Genomic DNA, 19,451 nt, shown 5'->3' with positions numbered 1-19,451 from the left:
GCATTATTTTGTTGGGCCTACCAACATTTCAATGGTGGTAGGTAAAGCAGATATTATACCCATCTTTAGAGATGGAAAAATTGTTTCCCATAAAAATTTGTTTACTCCCAAATAAGGGGAGGAGGACAATTAATAATGAAGTTAGGACTGAAGTTGTGCTGACTCTTAGTTGAGTTGTTTCCACTACTATTTTGAGTGCTCTAATAGGTTATTAGCAAGAGAAACCATGAACTTCTAATATTAGAAACCAGGGACACAAAGACTTATGGGGAGAGGAAGTGAGAGAAAATGCAACAAAAGTAACACACAGACAATGAAGATGTTAAAAAGACAAAAATCAAAAGAAATTTGAAAAGAACAAAAGTAGGAAGAATACTGGAAGAAGAAAGATTAAGTGAGCTGGAGGCAGGAGAAGAGTAAATATAAATAAAGAAAAGGAAACCTACAAGGACTCACAAACTAAAAAAATAAGCAAGAAAATATAGGAAAACTGAAGAAACAAATAAAATTTGAAATGATTTTCTCTCCAAAGATTTTAGTGGCTTATACCAAAGGCAGGTGTCCTAGGAGTTTTATTCCAGGATCAAGGGCAAATTTTTTATAGATACAGTCAAAGCCAACAAATTATTTTTGCAAAATAACCTAAATTTCTAGCTTGTCTACAACTCATAGCCCAGGACATCCATAACTGGTAAGACACCTTCTAGCTTTTTCACATAGAAAAAAATATATCAAAATTAAAGGTTTAGGGGTTTATGGGTCAGAACTGAGATATTTCCCATCATGAATGCCATGAAGCTATGGAGGAGAAAGACAATGAAACACCCACTGGGAAGACAGGTGGTCTATTTAGAAAAAATATTTAATCCTGCAATAAACCATGCAGACTCACAAGATGATCCCAGTCCTCATCTGGCACCAGGCTACTCAGCAGAACTTAAGGCAGGAAGCACAGCTTGCCACCAAGGCAGCATCAGCCATCTCTCTTTTGTGGCAGTAGTCCTCGAAGCTGTCTATGCAGGGGTCTACAGAGCCACCCAGCAACTATTCTCTTTGGCTGTTCATAGCTATGTACAGGAGCTGCCCTGACTTAGAAGCCCCGGGAGCTAAAATATCCTGTAAAAACTCCACATATATAAACTGCAGGGATCCTACAAGGAACATGCCCAAATACATGGTCACTACACTCAGGGAAGCCCAAAGATATGGCCTTCTAACAGGTATTTATAGTTCTCCCAGTTCACAAGCAGTTTACCAACCAAGGATCATTCTTAAAGAAAAGGAATGTTACAAGTAAGACAGTAGGTGTAATCAGAGCTGGAAAATCAACCGAAGGCCAAATTCTTATTAAAAAGTGAAGGTGTTGTTGACTCTTTCTTTGCCCAGAGACACTCAAGCTAATCAAAGCGATAGTCAATAAGCTGAAAGCTATCCACCTTCACACCACCTACCCTAGAGCATATTAGTTGGTCAGAAATATTTTAGTACAAGTACGGTGCAGTCCATTTAAAAAGTAGTATCTTCTGTTACTGACAAGAAAGAAAAGTGTAAAGTTTCAAACTTTAATGTCTTGAACCTCTCCTAGGTTGACAAGGATTCTAGAGAGACCCTCATCTCAGGCAATATAGGCTAAATATCTCTTTTGTTGTATAGTTATCATAACCGGTTTAGTTCTCCCTAATGTTCTAATTCTGTTATCACTTCCTCTCCCTTACTCTACCTCCCAAAGCCCCATCCCTAGAATAAAATTAAAAATTTATTCTTCAAACACCCATACTAATATGTCAATTTGGATCTCTTTTTAGTGCAAACTCCAGGACCTATTGGTAAGTTGCCTATTTATATATAACAATTCATATATATCACTCAAATTCATAACAGATAGCATAACATTTTTCTAGTAATGATTATAGTAGCTTGTCTATAATCATCAGAAGAATATTCCAAAGCAAAGGTGCAATAGAGAGAATCTGGGGGAGGATATAAGAAATGAGAAAGAAGACAAAAGAAGGATAGCCAAGAGAGTGAAAAAAAAGTGACATGAGAGAAAAAAGATGGGGAAAAGCAGAAAGAAAGGAATACAATAAAGATTTTACTTCAAACACCTGTAGTAGTCAAGGGCAAGAATGAAGTGGTTCTCCTTCCAACTAAAACAGGTTACAAGTCTCCTAGAATAAGATCTGATTTTTATGGAGAGGATATAGTCCAATAAAAATATTTAATCCTGAAGACTGGGATTTAGTAATTCTGGGACATTATTTAACTGTCCCTTTTGGAAAACATCAATAGTATGTGTGTTTATCATGTTCAACAACCACAGTAATTTATGTCTGTTTCTATTTTTAGTGCAATATACTGGGCCCAATGGTAAGTCCCTTATCTATCTTTTTCCTCTGGTGTACTCTGATCTTCTACAGTGTATAGAGGGCCTATCTCCAGTCCCAAATGTAACCATTACCATAAGGATAGTGTGTTTTTAGGCATGTTTCCATGCATCCCAGTTTCCACTTGCTGAGAATTCTCCAGGGTTAATTTTTTAAAGAAAAAAGTAAGAACATTTCCCCAGTAATGGTCAGAATGGCTTCCATAACAATACAGAATTTTCTAAAGTAAGAGAAAGAATAAGGGTAGCTTTCCATTTCTGAAGTGCTTTGTAGTTCATAAAGGGCCTATCAAACACAACAGAGAAAATATAAAGAAAATGAAAAAAGGAAAGCAAATTTTAAAAACAAATGTAAAAGACAGAAAAAACAAATTTAAATAAACTGAGGTCTGATCAGGTTTCCTCCTCGTTTCCTAGGAAAGGTGTACCAGGGAATACTACTAAGGATCCAACATACCCTGAGTTCTCCAACTTTCTCTCTCAATGCCATTTTCCTCATGTCCTATCCTGTCCACTTGCCCCAAATACGCAACACACACACACACACACACACACACAAACACACACACACACACACAGCTTCAGGGAACAGGATATGACAGGAGGTGGGCTGCCAACTACAGGAACTGGCAGATGCGTCAGGTATTCACAAACCATAAGTGAAAGACAGTGAAAGGTAAACTCATATTGTGACTAGCTAGGGCAAAAACAGTGTCAAATTCTAGAATATCAAAACAAACTTTGGTTCATTGGGAATTCTGAGTCTGGAAATTAAGTGATAACATTCCAGAGTGTAAGCTGAACAAGAACATTATCAGAAGGCAAGTCAGATGTACTCAAACATTCCTTCAACTAAGTGAGCTCTTGTATCAGAAACTGAGCTGAGGCCTGGAGACAAAGTCATGAATAAAAAAGAGAAAGATTTGGCTGATCTCTTGCGACATGGAGTTTACAGTCCTATAAGACACCTTAAGGAAAGGAACTCAAAACATGGAGAGGGCAGGCAGTCTCCCACACAACCACACTATGACCACTAAAACTGGATGCTGCCTGCTCTAAACACTGGTTCTAAATACCTTCCTGTTATAAATGAACATAACCCATCAACTATTCTCCTAAATCAGAGTTTCCTTTCTCAGTACTCTTAATTATCACCAAGACTTACAGCCTTAGAAGTTCTCAAAGGGGCGCCTGGGTGGCTCAGTCAGTTAAGCGTCTGACTTGGGCTCAGGTCATGATTTCACAGTCTGTGAGTTCAAGTCCCGTGTCAGGCTCTATGCTGTCAGTTCGGAGCCTGGAGCCTGCTTCGGATTCTGTATCTCCCTTTCTCTCTGCCCTTCCCCATTCATGCTCTGTCTCTCTCTGTCTCGCAAAAAATGAATAAATGTTAAAAAAAATTTTTAAAAAGTTCTCATAATTCTTATAAAGGAGAAACCATAAGCCAGCTCACCTCAAAGGACCTCACTGAGGCTAAAGGAAGGGTTTCATCTGGCCCAATGTCCCCAAATAACTACCATGTGCCTGAGAATCTATATGGGTACATGGATTCCCTTTCCCTTTTCTTTCCTGCATAATTCCCTCTCCCCTATGTATAAACACTTAAAACAAAGAGTAATATATAAATGAAAATTATACTTCTACATTTATTCATTCCTAGCTTTCCCTTAAATTACAGGTCACTTGGAGAAAATGAAAAATGCACTGATTATTTTTTTTAATGAACAAAAATGAGTGCTTCAGATGGGAGTAGTAAAAAAAGAAAGGAGTGGGAAGAAAACTTTTCAGATCAACTAAACAGTTAGGTAGGAAAAAGAGATAAATGAAAATGAAAATGACAAAAGTGCACAGAAGTACAAATTTAAGACATTATGAACCCCTAGAAAGTTCAAGCATTTACCACCCCAGAAAGGAATGGAATGGAAGGAGCACAGCCACTCTCCTGCCCCAGACCAGCAGAAGGAAGCCTGAGGATGCAAAGCACAGAGGTGGGAGCTTAGGTCCAGACATCACAATGAGCTAACAGGCAGGTTTTACAGCTCCCTGCATCCTCTCTACAGTTACCCTTTTTAAGCCCATCATAGGAGAACTGAGTTCACTTAGTTCTACACACACTAATTTCTCTCTTTTCTTTCCCTTCCATTTTTCCACCAGTGGAAACTTCAGAAATGACCAGTAAGTTCCATACCTGCTCCTATATAATAGTTTCCTTTGGCTTCCTACAGGGTCTGCAATCCTTTACTTCTGTCTCGTAGGTAAAGACTTTCAGGTTTCTCCATCATTTGCTTACTCCACTACCTAGCTGCACCCCCACCCAAGGAATGAATGAATTAAGGGGAATACAGGGGCGCCTGGGTGGCTCAGTTGGTTAAGCATCCGACTTCGGCTCAGGTCATGATCTCGCGGTTCATGAGTTCAAGCCCCGTGTCAGGCTCTGTGCTGATGGCTCAGAGCCTGGATCCTGTTTCAGATTCTGTGTCTTCCTCTCTCTCTGACCCTCCCCCGTTCATGCTCTGTCTCTCTCTGCCTCAAAAATAAATAAACGTTAAAAAAATTAAAAAAAAAAAGGGAATACAAACCCCACTTAATAATCCAAACTACTGTGAATAATATATATATGTATAAATAAAAAAATCGGATGAAAATATCTGAAGTTTATTATGACTTGTCAACAAAGGAGGGAGGACATTTGTACGAGTGTGTGGATATGTGAAAGTTTACACAGGATAGCAGAAATAGGGAGAAGAAAAGTAAAAACAGCAGTTTAAACTACCAGTCCCCTGTAGGATTTTAAGCAGTTACCAGTCACTGCAAAGGGGAAGAGAAAAATCATCTCCCTTTCCTGAAGCCTCTCAGACTAAGCAGGAGGCAGAATCCCACAAGGCATGATGGCAGCTGTGTTCCCCAGCACTGTGCACTGCAATACCCATAAGGGTTTGATGCTCCCTCCGTGAGCATTTCTGATATTCCCTCTCAGAAAACTAGCAGAAAACTAATTTCAGCAGACTTTCCTCACTAACTTCTCTCTTTGTTTTTCAGCTACAGAATCCTCTTGTAAGTCTCCTTTCATGATGGAACTCAATTACCTCCAGCAGTGTCTAACAGGCCTACTTGAACAAAAATGTGTCCATCCACATTGGGATCGCAATAGTTTAAAGCTCCTATTTCCTTGACCCCTATTTTTCCATTACTCAGAATTCCACTAGGTTATTAACAAGTTTCTAAAAGGTTCACTGAGTCACATAACAATTAAAGAACAGAGAAAAAAGTTTCTCCGTGGCTCTAAAGACTGTCAGGGACCCTCTCTATATAGAAGGAGAAAAAAATGAACAGGGAAAACAAAGATACAGATAATATTTCTGTTTACCAGCTGGGTCACCTATTCAAGCAGTTAGTAAGTTGTATATTTGTTTCTTTGCTGTGCACTTATCAAAGTCCAGTGATATATATTAAAACTTGAGTTCAAGTATAGGAACTTTAAACTCATTTTCTTAGCTTTTGCTTCTCCATTAACCAGAATTCCACCAGCTGATTTTAAGTTTTCTGGAAAGTTCAGATACGCCTGATCAGAAAACCTTTTCAAGCAGTTACATCACTAGAAAATTTACCAATTTCTACATCACTAGAAAAAAATGAATAGGACAGTAAATGAGGAGGGTGCAATAAGAAATCTTTCTGCTTATTTTTCAGTGGAATCAACTCCTCACACAAACAGTAAGTCTTGTGTTTTCATTTAATTCTGTCACAGGGTTCAATTGGTTTCTAGTGAGGTCCAAGACCTCTTTATCTGGACATGATGGTATGCGAAGGGCTTGAGGTAACTCTTGGCCCCTTGCTTCTCTCATTGTCAAAGTCCCTCTGGGTTATTACTGATGTACTAGAAAGTTCTAACACTACTGATTTATATAAATATAAAGAGGAAAGAAAAAAAGTTTTGCTTCGTTATAAAGACCATCAACGAGAGGCGACCTACAGAAAAGGAAAAAATGATGTAAGAAGAACAGTTTTTCATTTGGAAATGAAAATTTTATGATTTACATACAAAATAAAGATCAGAGGGGAACATTTCCCAGAAGTTAAAAATGACATGTTATAAGGGACTTGACAAATTGAAAAACTGAATGAGGAAAAAAAGAAAAGGAGATAACAATTTTCTCTGTTCTGTTTTCCAGAGGGAGCAGTTCCACCTGCCCTCAGTAAGTCTTTCCATGTTTCCTCCACTGTGGGGTCCTATAACTTCTTTCTCTGACAATGTTGGCATTTTTGGACATGGGTACATACTTCCTAAACTACTTGCCTTCCCGTCGCCAAATCCCATGGTTATTAATGCTTTTTGGAAAGTTCAAATCCTGCAGATTTATATTAAAAGTAAATGAAGACCAAAGGGTACATTGTCCCTATTGTTATCATGACCTAGTGAACAAGAACTCTCTACACAGAGAGGAAAAAAACAGTGAGAGAGAAAAGGCTTGTAAAGATACTTCTCTGTCTTTCAGCTGGTCCACCACCTTCAGTGCACAGTGGTAAGTTCAGTCTGTTCTTTTACTGTTTTCTGTTGTTGTTGTTGTTCTTTATGAGGCCTATGAACTTGTAATTACCCTACTCATTTCTCATCCCTGTGCAGCCACCTGAGACTCACAGTTCTCATCTTCCTTTGCTTTCTGCTTATCCTGTGAAGTAAACTTACATTTACTTAATATCAAGCATATGTTTACTTTGCATCTCCTCAGTGATAAGAACTACATAGGTGCTTTAACTACTACATGATATCCCATTCAATCCTTGGGGTAAATCAATTGATCTCTTTGTAATGGCTAAGAAACTGAAGCCACATACTTGCCTAAGAACACGCTCACTGAACAACAGTTTGAACCAAGAGCTGTGTGACTACCAAACTTCTTCACCACACAAATATGCTTCCCTAGAAAGATACTTGTTCCTTTCAAACAATTATTCACTGATATCTAATTTGTTGTTTAAGGTTTGCCCTTGGCACCAATAAGTAAGTATTATATTTGTTTCTCTACTATAGTTCTCTGTGCGGTCTTCTTCAAAGTCTAAGGAACTTTGTTCTGTTAAAGTGATTTGAGTTTCTCACTGCTCTTGCATTCTGGGTAATAAGCTATTACCCAGCTTCCCCCTATAGTATAGATAATTTAAGAAAATACTGATTAAAAGAAAAGGAGTAAGTAGCATTGGTTGACAACAACAAAAACCTGAAAAATATTAAAAACCCTGAAAAAAAATAGCAGAGGTAGGCAAAACGTTTGAGACAGGAAGTCCAAAAGGATGTTTAAATGGAGAGAGATTTTTGAATGTTCCCTCAAAGTATGCTTTCTCGTATGTCTACCCAAGTCCTCCCCTCAGAGACACCAGTGGAATATATTAGATAATACTATGTTTTCTCTATTTAAGAAAAATTAATGGATATTTTTTTTGCTTTTTTTTAGTGATTTCACAAAGAACCTCAAGTAAGTTCTTTACTTCTCAGCCTGTCAAATATGAGACCTTTTCTGAGCACAGATATTATATTTTTAAGGTTCACCAAGGATTGAGATTCATGTTTCCATACTTTTTGCTTTCACATTACCCACAGGCCTCCCAATTAGAACTGCAAGACAATCTTTTCGATTCATAACTGTAGGAGTTCCCATTACTTCAGTTATTAACTCAACTTCCCAGGAAACCGATACCAACAGTGACTCAATATTTAAACCAGATCAAGTACTGACAACAAGGTGGTATTTAACATAGAAGTCACCTTTAACACTATGTCTTACATTCTATAATTCAAATCTGGTCCTCATATCTATGTTACAAATGATTTTTATATAATACCAATATCCCTTGGGATTCCTCAGACTGGAATTAAGTCACATTAATATTAAAACCCCAAGATTTAATTCAGACTAATATCAGATGCCAACAGAGCCCAGGCAGATAATGAAAATGAATAGGTGAAGAACACCACCTGGGAATAGTGGAAATATCATGTACAGTCTAAAGAGGGTGGCTGCCACTCAGCTCCAGCCAGTTTCTCCACACAAGAACACATATCTAGAGCATTTGAAATTTTTCAATAATGTCAGGACACATTTGGAACTGTTAACATAGACATTCTACACATTCTTTCTGAGTCCTGAGCAAGGAAGATGACCAGCTAAACAGTCTCACTGACAGATGAAAATACTGAGTCCATGGAGTCAATGACGCAGACCCAAGGATGAGGTTGGAAACCTCAGATGTCCATGTTTGAGAACAGACCCTACAACTGTGAACACTTGAGTTCAGCAGAAGGGATTATTGGTTTCGCAGCCAGAAATTATAATCCAGAAGCTAAACTGAAATAATTTAGTGTCTTTTTTCAGTGGAGGCACCAGAAAGGGTAGAAGGAAAGAGTTTTAAAATCCAAAACCCAAGGGATTGGGAGAGGGAAAACAGGTAGAACAAAGGCACTAAAGGATAGTGCCTTCTTTCTGGTTGTCTTGGTCTTGGCTGCTATGTATTTTTATTATTAAAAGTACACAGCAGAGCTTAAGCATAAAAAGAGGTCCTATGGGGTAGAATGATTTCCAAGGGGGCAGAAACTGAATAGGAAAACATTGTAAGGGGAAACTAACATTAAGTTCTTGGCATTTTGTTGAGAAAATTTAAACAGGAAAAAAAGGAAAAACACAAATGTAGGAATAAAAAAGGAACTTACCTACATACACAGTAAAATGTTTTTAATCATAAAAGAATACACTAAAAAACTCTATGGGAATACATTAAAAACAAAATTACCAATTAAAAAAATACATGAATTACCAAAACTGACTCAAAGAAATATAAAACCCCCAAATTATCCATAATTAGAAAATAAAATGAACAGTGAGTCAAAAAAACTTTCACCTAAAAAGCCCCAGACAAGATAGTTTTACAGGGAAGGACTTTCAAGGAACAAATCATTCCTATATTTGGAACTGTTCCAAAGAATACAAAAGAAATGAAACTCACTTCAACTCATTTTATGATGTTGTTATTCCTTAATTTCAAAGCAAGGCAAAGATTGTAAGAAAAAAAATGCATAGACATATTTTACTTAGAAACACAGATACAAATTTCCTAAATAAACAGTGCAATGTTACACCGATCATAAACACAGTGATACAGAATTTATTTTTAATGCCTCATAACTATGATAGAAATTATAGAAAATTTATCAATAAATTCACTAAATTCATGGATAAAAAATAAAAGGTATGATCATTTATAAAAAATAAAGAAAAATTATTGTATAAAATTCAACACAGAATCCTATCCAGAATTCTTTTTGGAAGAAATAAAAACTTTCTTAAAAGGGAATAGATAAGAACTTCTTTAATCTAATTAAGGAGATCTATTCCTTTATCATTCTTAAGAATTCTAAAAAACAAGGGGTGCCTAGGTGGCTCAGTTGGTTAAGCATCTGACTCTAGATTTTGGCTCAGGTCATGATCTCCCGGTTTGTTGGATCAAGCCCCATGTCAGGCTCTGTGCTGTCAGCTTGGGATTCTCTCTCTCCCTATCTCTCTGCCCCATTCCTGCTCTTTCTCTCTCAAAATAAATAAATATATAACAAAAAGAATTCTAAGAAATAAAATTTTAGAAGCATTGCCACTCAAGTCAAAATCAATAATAAGATGACTACTACCAATTTATACCAGCCTGTGCAATAAAATAAAGGCAAAAGATATAAAGACACAAAGAGAAGGGAGAAATTCATCATTATTTTCAGATTATGATTATCTGCATAAAAACTACAAAAAATGAACAAACTACTAATACTTAATATGAAGTCAGCAAAGTTGCTACATAACAAAACAGCAAACAAAACTTAAAACATTGTTTATGCCAGCAATAGCAATTCAGAAAACAGAATTTAAAAACAAAATTATACCATTCACTAAAGAAGCAAAATAAAAATCTCCTAAGAATAAACTTCTAAAAAATGTGTTGTCTTATAGAGAGAGCATGACAAATATTGAGAAAGCAAACTGAACCCCTTGTTTTTTAACCTAGCCAGGTCAGTCATTTTGCCTGAGCACTTGACATTACACAAGATGAAAAAATTTTATATCCTGAGATAAACTGAGAGAGAAATATGGGGAGGTAAGAAAAGTAGGGGAAGGGAAAGAAGAAGGAAGTAAGGAAGAAGGAAAAAAGGGAGGAACAGAAGAGAGGCCATCCATCCAACTGGTCTTGTCTACTCTGAAATAGCTCAGTTTAGCACAAGGACCTAAAATAAAACTTTAAGCCCATTTGCTCTATACTGCTGCCTCCCTAATGGAAATAATTTTAGTGCTGACTTTAACAATGTCAATACATATAGATGGGTAGTGACCTTTGTCAATATATAATTATAATACAGAATTCATTTATTTGCTAATGATAACAATGAGAAAGCTGACTATAACTTTGTAGATTATTCCCCTTATATTCTTGCTGTATCTTTTATTATGTGAGCAGTTCTTCTGAATCAAGTCTCCCTCCAAGCATTGCAACTTGAAAGAAAGAAAGAAGAGAAAGATATTTCTAGGCGTTCACTTTGCCTCTAGCTTTTGACAATACCTTTAAAAGACATAATATAAGACCTGAAAATAAATAAACTATTTTCAAAGACAGGGAAATTCAACAACATATAAATGTTAATTCTCCACCCAACTATTTTGTAATTCAATAAATTCAAATAAAATCACCAACAGGATTTTTTGTGGATCTTGACAAATCCATTCTATAATTCATATAAAAGAGAAAAACAATCCAAGAATAAATAACTATTTATAAACATGAAGTTCCCAAGAGGGAAGGCTCACCCTAGGTATTTCATTTGATTATCAAGTCATTTAAAACACTATAGTGATTGAATGCATCTGGTCTTAGCATAAGAAAAAACTAATCAGTGGAGGTATACTAACCAGTGGGGGTAAAGGAGAGTGACGTCAGCAAAATGGCAGCAATGAAATTTCTAGCACTTGTCTCTCCAGAAACAGCAACGTGAACAATTATCCACATATGAGAATACCTTCAAGAAGCCAAGGATTCCAGATGAGGGACTACAGCACCTGGGTAAAGTACAGAAATAAGACCCACTGAGGAAGGAAGGAGAGACAGATTCACATTATTCACATCACCTCTCTTTCATGCACAGGTGGCCCAGCAGAGAGGGAGACACCTATGGGAGGAGAGTCCTCAGGTCCTCAGCTCACTCTGGCACACACTAACGAACTCCTATGGCATCAAGCTCCTGATAAACTCCCATGAATCAGACTCCCCACACACCCAGCACTGGTGAGCTCCTGTGGCCTGAGACTCCAGGACAGCCTTATCACTGGGCCATTTCCCTTCGACCCCAGCTGCCACACCCAGTCCCATGAAACCAGGCTCCAAGCCCATTCCTGTACTGGACCAACATCCACGGACTAAGACGCTAGGCCTAACTCAATGGTTACCAATGCCTGATTGGTAGCTATGGACACAGGATCTAGATCTGCCCATGCTGACCCAGGTCACAGTCTCTTCATCACATTCAAGGACCAGGCCCAGGCTTGCTCCCACAGACCCAGGTACCAGGCTGGTCTCCATGTACCCAAAAACAGGCTTACCTATCTGCTGACCCATGAACCAGATCTGCTTTCCTGAAAACTCTAGCAAGTCTGCTCATGACATCACATGCAGGCCTACCCAGAATCTCTTAATGGCCTGAATGGTGGAGTTTTGCTGCCAAATCCATTCTGTAAAGACTGGAAGTGGTGCCTACTCCCTCAAATACATAGACACCAAAACAAGGCCACAACAATCATTAATCAAGAAAACATGACTCCATCAAAGGAAACTAAAACAAATCCAATAACTGACCCTAAAGAAATGACAATCTATGTACTATTTGACAAAACATTCAGAATAACCATCTTAAAGAAATTCAGTGGACTATAGAATAGACAACTACTGAAAATAAGAAAACAATGCATAAACAAAGTGAGAAATTCAACAAAGTAATAGAAACCATTTTTAAAAAAACAACTTGGAGCTGAAGAAAAAATTGAACTGAAGAATTCAATACAGAGGCTCCATAAGAATTCAGCCAAGTAGAAGGTAGAATAGTGAACTAAAAGACAGGTCATTTGAAATCATCCAGTCAGAAGAGCAAAAAAAAAAAAAAAAAAAAAAGAAAAAAAAAAGAATGAAAACTAGTGAAGAAAGCCCACCTGAATTACTTACAGGACACAAAAGAAACAATCTGCACAATCTTGGAGTCTCAGAAAAAGAGGGGGAAAAGAGCAGAAAGCTTATTTAGAGAAATAATGACATAAAACTTCCCAATCTGGGAAGAAATCTGGAAATCCAAATTCATGAAGCTAGTTAGTCACCTCAAAATTTCAACCCAAAACATTCCTGTCCAAGGCACATTATTCACAGATATCTAAAATCAATACTAAGAATTTTATTTAATTTTAAACTATGATGGCTTCATTTTTTTAAGTTTATTTATTTATTTTTGAGAGAGAGAGAGAGAGAGAGAGAGAGAGAAAGAGAAAGAAAGAGAGAGCAAGGGAGGGTCAGAGAGAGAGTAGAGGGAGAATCCCAAGCAGGATATGCATCACCAGCACAGAGCCCACTGTGGGGCTCAAACCCATGAACCATGAGCCTGTACCAGTTGGATGTTCAACTGGCTGAGCCACCTAGGCACCCCAATACTAAGAATTTTAAAAGCAGCGAGAGAAAAAAATGGAATCCTCCTAAGGCTTTCAATTAATTTCTCAGCAGAAATCTTTCAGGCCAGGAAAGTAGATTGATATATTCAAAGTGTTAAAAGGAAAACACTGCAAACCAGAATACACAGCAAAGTTGCCTTTTAGGAATGAAGAGAGAAAGACTCTCAAACAAACAAAAATGAAGGAGTTCATCACTACTATACCTGACTTGCAAGAAATTCTGAAAGGAATCCTTCGGGGTGAAATGAAATGCTACTTATTAGTAATACTAAAATATAAGATACTCTGATAAAGTTAAGCATGTAGCCAAATTCAGAATATTCTATTACTAATACATTGTGGTGTGTTAATCACTTAAATCTAGTATAAAGTCTTAAAGGATAAAAGAATTAAAGTAACTGTAGCTACAATAATTTGTTATGGGTATGCAATATGAAGAAGTTAATTATGATATCAAAAACATAAACTATAGGAGAAAATAAAAAGATAGAGTTTTGTACAGGATTGAAAATATCAGCTTAAAATAGAATGCTATAAAATGTTTTATGTAAGGCTCATGATAACCACAAGGCAAAACCCTACAGTATATTCATAAAAGATAAAGAGAAGGGGGATCAAATCATACCACTTGGGAAAATTTTCCATTCACAAAGAAAGACAGCAAAAGAGGAATACAGAAATAAGGGGCTTAAAAAAAAAAAACAGCCAAAAAACCAGTAAGATGGCATTAGTAAATCCTTACCTATCAATATTTACCCTAAATATAATTAGATTAAATTCCTCAATAAAGAAGCAGAAATGATTAAGAAAATAAGACCCAAGTATATGCTACTTATAAGAAACTCACTTCACCTTTAAGGATACACTTAGGCTTACAGTGAAGGATGACAAAAGACATTACATGCATGAGGAAATCAAAAGAGAACAGAGAGGTAGCTGTACCTCTATCAGACAAAATAGACTTTAAACAAAGACTATAACAAGAGACAAAGAAGTTCATTATATAATTATAACGTGATCAATTCTTCAAAAGGATATAACAATTATAAATATATATGCACCGAACTTTGGAGTAGCTAAATATATTCAGCAACTATTAACAGATATTAAGCAAATACTAAGAGGGAGAAATTGACAATAATACTATAATAGTAGGGGACTTCAACACCTCACTTTCAAAGTGGAAAGATCATACACAGACTGAAAATCAATAAGGAAACACCGGATTTGAAATAATATCTTAGACTAATGAACCCAACAAACATATACAAAACATTCCACCCAACAGCTGAATAAACATTCTTCTCAAGTGCACACATATATTCTCCAGATATATAGGTCACATCTTAGGTCACAATTTAAGGCTTAGCAAACACAGAACACTGAATCATATCAAATACCTTTTCGAGCCAAAATGCTATGAAACTAGAAATCAACACTAAGGGGAAAACAAGAAAATTCACAAATGTGTGGACATTAAACAACAGGCTGCTGAATAATCAATGGGTCACAGAAGAAATTGAAAGGCAAACCAAAAAATATCATAAGACAAAAAGTAGAAAAACAACATATCAAAATTTATGAGATGAAGCAAAAGCAGTTCTCAGGGGGAAGTTTCATAATGAAAAACACCTATGTTAAGAAAACAACCCACAAACAAACTAACTTTCCACCTCAAAGAATTACAGAAAGAACAAACTAAGCCAAACTTAGCAGAAAGGAAGAAATACTAAAGATTATGATCAGAAATAAATGAAATAGAGACCAGAAAAACAATAGAGAAGACCAAGGAAACTAAGAGCTATTTTTCTGAGAAAATAAACAAAATTGACAAACTATTAGCTAGAATAAGTGAAAAAGACTCAAAATCAGAAATGAAACAGGAGCCATTACAACTGAAACCACAGAAACGCAAAGATCATAAAAGACTACTATGAGTATTTATATGTCAACAACTGGATAACCTAGCAGAGGTGGATGTTACTAGAACCATACAACCCACCAAGACTGAAACAGGAAATAATAACATTTGAACAGACCAATAATGTGTAAGGAAACTGAAGCAGTAATCAAAACCTCCCAACAAAGAAATGCCCAACACCTGATTGTTTCATTGGTCAATTACATCAAACACTTAAAAAGAGGTGACACTAATCTCTCTCAAATTCTTTCCCAAAAGATGAAGTGGAGGAACACTCTCAAATTTTATGAGGCCAGCATTAACCTCACAACAAAGCCAAATGAAGCCACTATAATAAAAGAAAACTACAAACCAATATCCCTGATAAAAAAGATGCAAAAAATCTAAACAAAATACTAGGAAACTAAATTCACCATCACATTTATAAGATCATACACCATGATAAGGTAGGATTTACCCCTAGGATATAAGGATGGCTCAACACATACAAACCAACAAATGTGATACATCATATTAATAGAATGAAAGATAAAAATCATATGATCATCTCAAGAAATGCAAAATAAAAAAAAAGCATTGGATGAAATTCACCATCCTTTCATAATAAAAATTCTCAGCAAATTAGATGTAGAAGAAATATACCTCAACATAATAAAGGCCATATAGGAAAAGCCGCAAATAACAACATACTCCATAGTAAAAGGTTGAAAGCTTTTCCTCTAATATCAGGAATAGCGCAAGAGTGCCCACTGTCACCACTCCTATTCAGTGTAGTGCTGGAAGTCCTGGCCAGAGTGATTAGCTAAGGATAAGAAATTGAAGGCATTCAAATTGGAAAGGAAGAAGCAAAACTGTCTTGCATGTATAGGATATGATTTTATATACAGAAAACCTTAAAGACTCCACTGAAAATCTGTTAAAACTAATAAACTCAGTAAAGTTGCTGGATACAAAATAAACACACAAAATCAGTTGCATTTCTATACACTAACAATGAAACATCTGGAAAAAATGAAACAATCCCATTTACAATAGCATCAAAAACAATAAAATACTCAGGGCTAAGTTTAAGCAAGAATGTCAAAGATCTGTTCTAAAAATTACAGGATGCTGATGAAAGAACTTGAAGAGGACATAAATATATGGAAAAATATCATGTGTTCACACACTAGAAGAATTAATATTGTTAAAAGTCCATACTACCCAAAGCCATTTATAGAGTCAATGCAATTCCTATCAATTTTCCAATGGCAATTTTCCCAAAAATAGAAAATACAATTCTAAAATTTGTATGGTACCACAAAAGACTGTGAATAACCAAAGCAATCCTGAGTAAGAAGAACAAAGCTGAAAGGCATCACATCTCCTGATTTGAAACACTGTTACAAAGCTATAGTAATCAAAAGAGTATGTTGTGGCATAAAACACTGACCAGTGGAATAGAATTGAGAGCCCAGAAATAAACCCGGTCATATACAGCTATCTAATACTTGACAAGAGAGCCAAGAATATTCAAAAGCAAAAGGATAGTCTCTTCAATAAATGGTGCTGGGAAAACAACATATCCACATGCAAACTAGACTCCTATCTTACCCCATTTGCAAAAATAAACTCAAAATTGATAAGAACAAACACTGTAAAATTATTAGGAGAAAATCAAGGGAAAAACTCCTTAACATAGACAAAATAAAAAGGTGGAAATACACCAAACTAAAAGGCTACTGCATAGCAAAAGAAACTATCTGCAAAATGAAAAGGCAACTTATAGAATTAGAAAAAAAATACCTGCAAACCCCCTAGTTGATAACAGATTCATTTCATGCATATATCTCATGTATTATATAGAAATCAACTCAATAGCAAAAATTCTGATTTAAAAATGAGTAGCAGAATTGAAATGAGATTTTTTCAGAGAAAACATACAATGGCTAGCAGGTACATGAAAAGATGTTCAACATCACTGAGATGCAAATCAAAAGTACAATGAGATATCACCTCACATCTGTTATAATGGCTATTATGGTAAAGAAAAGAAACAAGTGTTAGTGAGGTTATGGAGAAAAGGGAACCTTGTCCACTGTTGGTAGTTCACACTATGAGGTTCCTAGAAAATTAAAAACAGAACTACAATATGATCCAGCAATCCTATATCCAAATATATATCTGAAGGAAATAAAATCATTATCTCAAAGAGATATCTGTACCCTTATGTTCACTGCATGTGGTACTGTAAGGGTCATTTACAATAGCTAAGACATGGAAACAATCTCAGTGTCCATCAACAGATGAATGGGTACATATATATACCATTTATGATACCATTATAAATTTTAGAATTATGGTCTATGCACGCGCACACACACACACACACACACACACACACACACAAACTGAAAAATTATTCAGCCATTAAAAAAGGATATCCTGCCTTTTGTGACATGGATGGACCTTGAGGGCATTATGCTAAGTGAGATAAGCAGACAGAAAAAGACAAATACTATATGTTCTCATTTATATGTGGAATCCAAAAAAGCTGAATTCAGAAGTAGAGAGTAGAATAATGGTTGCCAGAGGCTGGAGTGTGGTTGGAGAAATAGGGAGATGGTGGTCAAAGGGTACAAACTTCCAGCTGTAAGATGAATAAGTTCTGGAGATCTAATGTACAGCATGGTCACCAAAGTTAACATTACTGTACTGTATACTTGAAAATTGTTGAGATCTTAAATGTTATCACCACACACACACACACACACACACACACACAGGGTAATTATGTGAGGGACTAGAAGTGTTAACCTTATTGTGGTAATCTTACCACAATGTGTATGTGTATTAAGCCACCACATTGTACACCTTAAACCTACATGTTTGTATGTCAATAATATCTCAGTGAAGCTGGAAAAAAAATCAGTGAGACAAAATCAAAAACCCAGAGATAGATCCTTATTGTATGAGAAAGTTGAGCTCATAACAGATGAAGAATTCAATAATTAGTCTCAGGTCAAAAGATGTTCTACCTCATACTTTCCTAAAGTAAATCCAGCTGAATTAAATACCTAAATATCTATTACCATTTAAGAAAACACAATAGAATTGATATATGACTCAGATAGGAAGGAGGCTTCCTTCTAAAATACCCAGAAAAAAAGGTAAAATAAATGTTGACTAACAAAAACTCAAAACTTCTTATGGACCAAACACAGTACAAAGTTAAAAGACAAGAGGGAGTTGGTTGAGAGAAAATTTTTGCAGTGTGCATAGTTATCAATGTTATACAGCATTAAGAATATAAATAAAATCCCACAATCGGTAAGAAAAATAAATTACATGACTTAAGGACAAGAATAAACAGTTCACAAAATAGGGAAATTGAATGCCTAATAAACATAAATTGCCAAATTTCATTAATGATCAAAAATACAACATGAAAACGAGATATTGCTTTTCTCAAAATATACTGGCCAAAATTTTAAAGCTTGACAAGATCAAATATTTATTGAGATATGTGGTTAAGTGTCAACTCTCTCTGAATAGCAATTTGTCAATATCTAAATTAAATCTAAAGCATACTCTGAATTCTACTTCTGGGTATAACCACTAAAGTCATACATATGTACATAAAATGTCACGTACAAAGATGTTTGTTGTGACTTTTTAATAATCAAAAGTCAAAAATAAATTAACATATGTATGCCGATAGGATAATACACAGCAGCTTAAAATGAACTAACTACGGGGCGCCTGGGTGGCACAGTCGGTTAAGCGTCCGACTTCAGACAGGTCACGATCTCGCGGTCCGTGAGTTCGAGCCCCGCATCAGGCTCTGGGCTGATGGCTCGGAGCCTGGAGCTTGTTTCCGATTCTGTGTCTCACTCTCTCTCTGCCCCTCCCCCGTTCATGCTCTGTCTCTCTCTGTCCCAAAAATAAATAAACGTTGAAAAAAAAAATTAAAAATGAACTACGTATCTATGTGTATATAAGCAACATCTCAAATCATAGTGTTGAATGAAACAAACCAGATGCAAAATGACATCTCTTGATACAAAATGATACTAAAAGATGACACGCAAATTAAAGCAAAAATATTCAAACCCACCATATGCCTTAAGTATCCACATATATATGAAAGTACCTTTAAAAATAATTGGATATACATTGAACTCATAATTGAGGGAAGAAAATGAACCTGGGGTTGGTGATTCAAAGGAATTTTATCCATCCCTGTATTATTTTTTTTCTTAGAAGAAAAGTTGGGAACAAATATGACAAATGTTACATGATATGATTATTGATTCCTGAGGTATTATTATTTTTTACAATATCTCAAAGAGAAGGCAGGTCATCATGAAAAAGCCACTGATCTTCAGAGTGCCTCAGGGTGCTGGGTCCAAGAAAAATAAAATTTTCATACTCTGCA

At 36.0% G+C, this 19,451-nt stretch overlaps 1 protein-coding gene and 1 long non-coding RNA gene across 39 annotated transcripts in view; one reads left to right on the top strand and one right to left on the bottom strand.

Annotated features, from left to right (window-relative positions):
• Positions 1-19,451, top strand: part of TSBP1 (testis expressed basic protein 1) — a 220,018-nt gene that overhangs the window by 30,549 nt on the left and 170,018 nt on the right. For 26 of the 37 annotated variants that reach the window (XM_045057354.1, XM_045057353.1, XM_045057351.1 and 23 more), the window contains 9 exons: positions 1,806-1,826; positions 2,347-2,367; positions 4,535-4,555; positions 5,420-5,434; positions 6,071-6,094; positions 6,553-6,576; positions 6,877-6,903; positions 7,362-7,382; positions 7,831-7,851. In XM_045057354.1, the coding sequence (XP_044913289.1) occupies positions 1,806-1,826; positions 2,347-2,367; positions 4,535-4,555; positions 5,420-5,434; positions 6,071-6,094; positions 6,553-6,576; positions 6,877-6,903; positions 7,362-7,382; positions 7,831-7,851 (195 nt within the window). The remainder of the gene's footprint in view (positions 1-1,805; positions 1,827-2,346; positions 2,368-4,534; positions 4,556-5,419; positions 5,435-6,070; positions 6,095-6,552; positions 6,577-6,876; positions 6,904-7,361; positions 7,383-7,830; positions 7,852-19,451) is intronic. The other 11 variants (XM_045057336.1, XM_045057326.1, XM_045057337.1 and 8 more) reach the window with 10 other exon arrangements.
• Positions 1-19,451, bottom strand: part of LOC109499620 — a 148,566-nt gene that overhangs the window by 60,574 nt on the left and 68,541 nt on the right. Inside the window, exon 2 of one of the 2 annotated variants that reach the window (XR_006597667.1) lies at positions 11,317-11,463. The exons of the other annotated variant lie outside the window; for it this stretch is intronic. This is a non-coding gene — a long non-coding RNA (uncharacterized LOC109499620). The remainder of the gene's footprint in view (positions 1-11,316; positions 11,464-19,451) is intronic. 2 annotated transcript variants of the gene reach the window in all.

The sequence above is a fragment of the Felis catus genome, chromosome B2 (genome assembly GCF_018350175.1).
Source record: "Felis catus isolate Fca126 chromosome B2, F.catus_Fca126_mat1.0, whole genome shotgun sequence".
Lineage (NCBI taxonomy): Eukaryota > Metazoa > Chordata > Mammalia > Carnivora > Felidae > Felis > Felis catus.
Note: the sequence above shows the minus strand (reverse complement) of the source record. Positions and strands in the feature narration are given on the sequence as shown.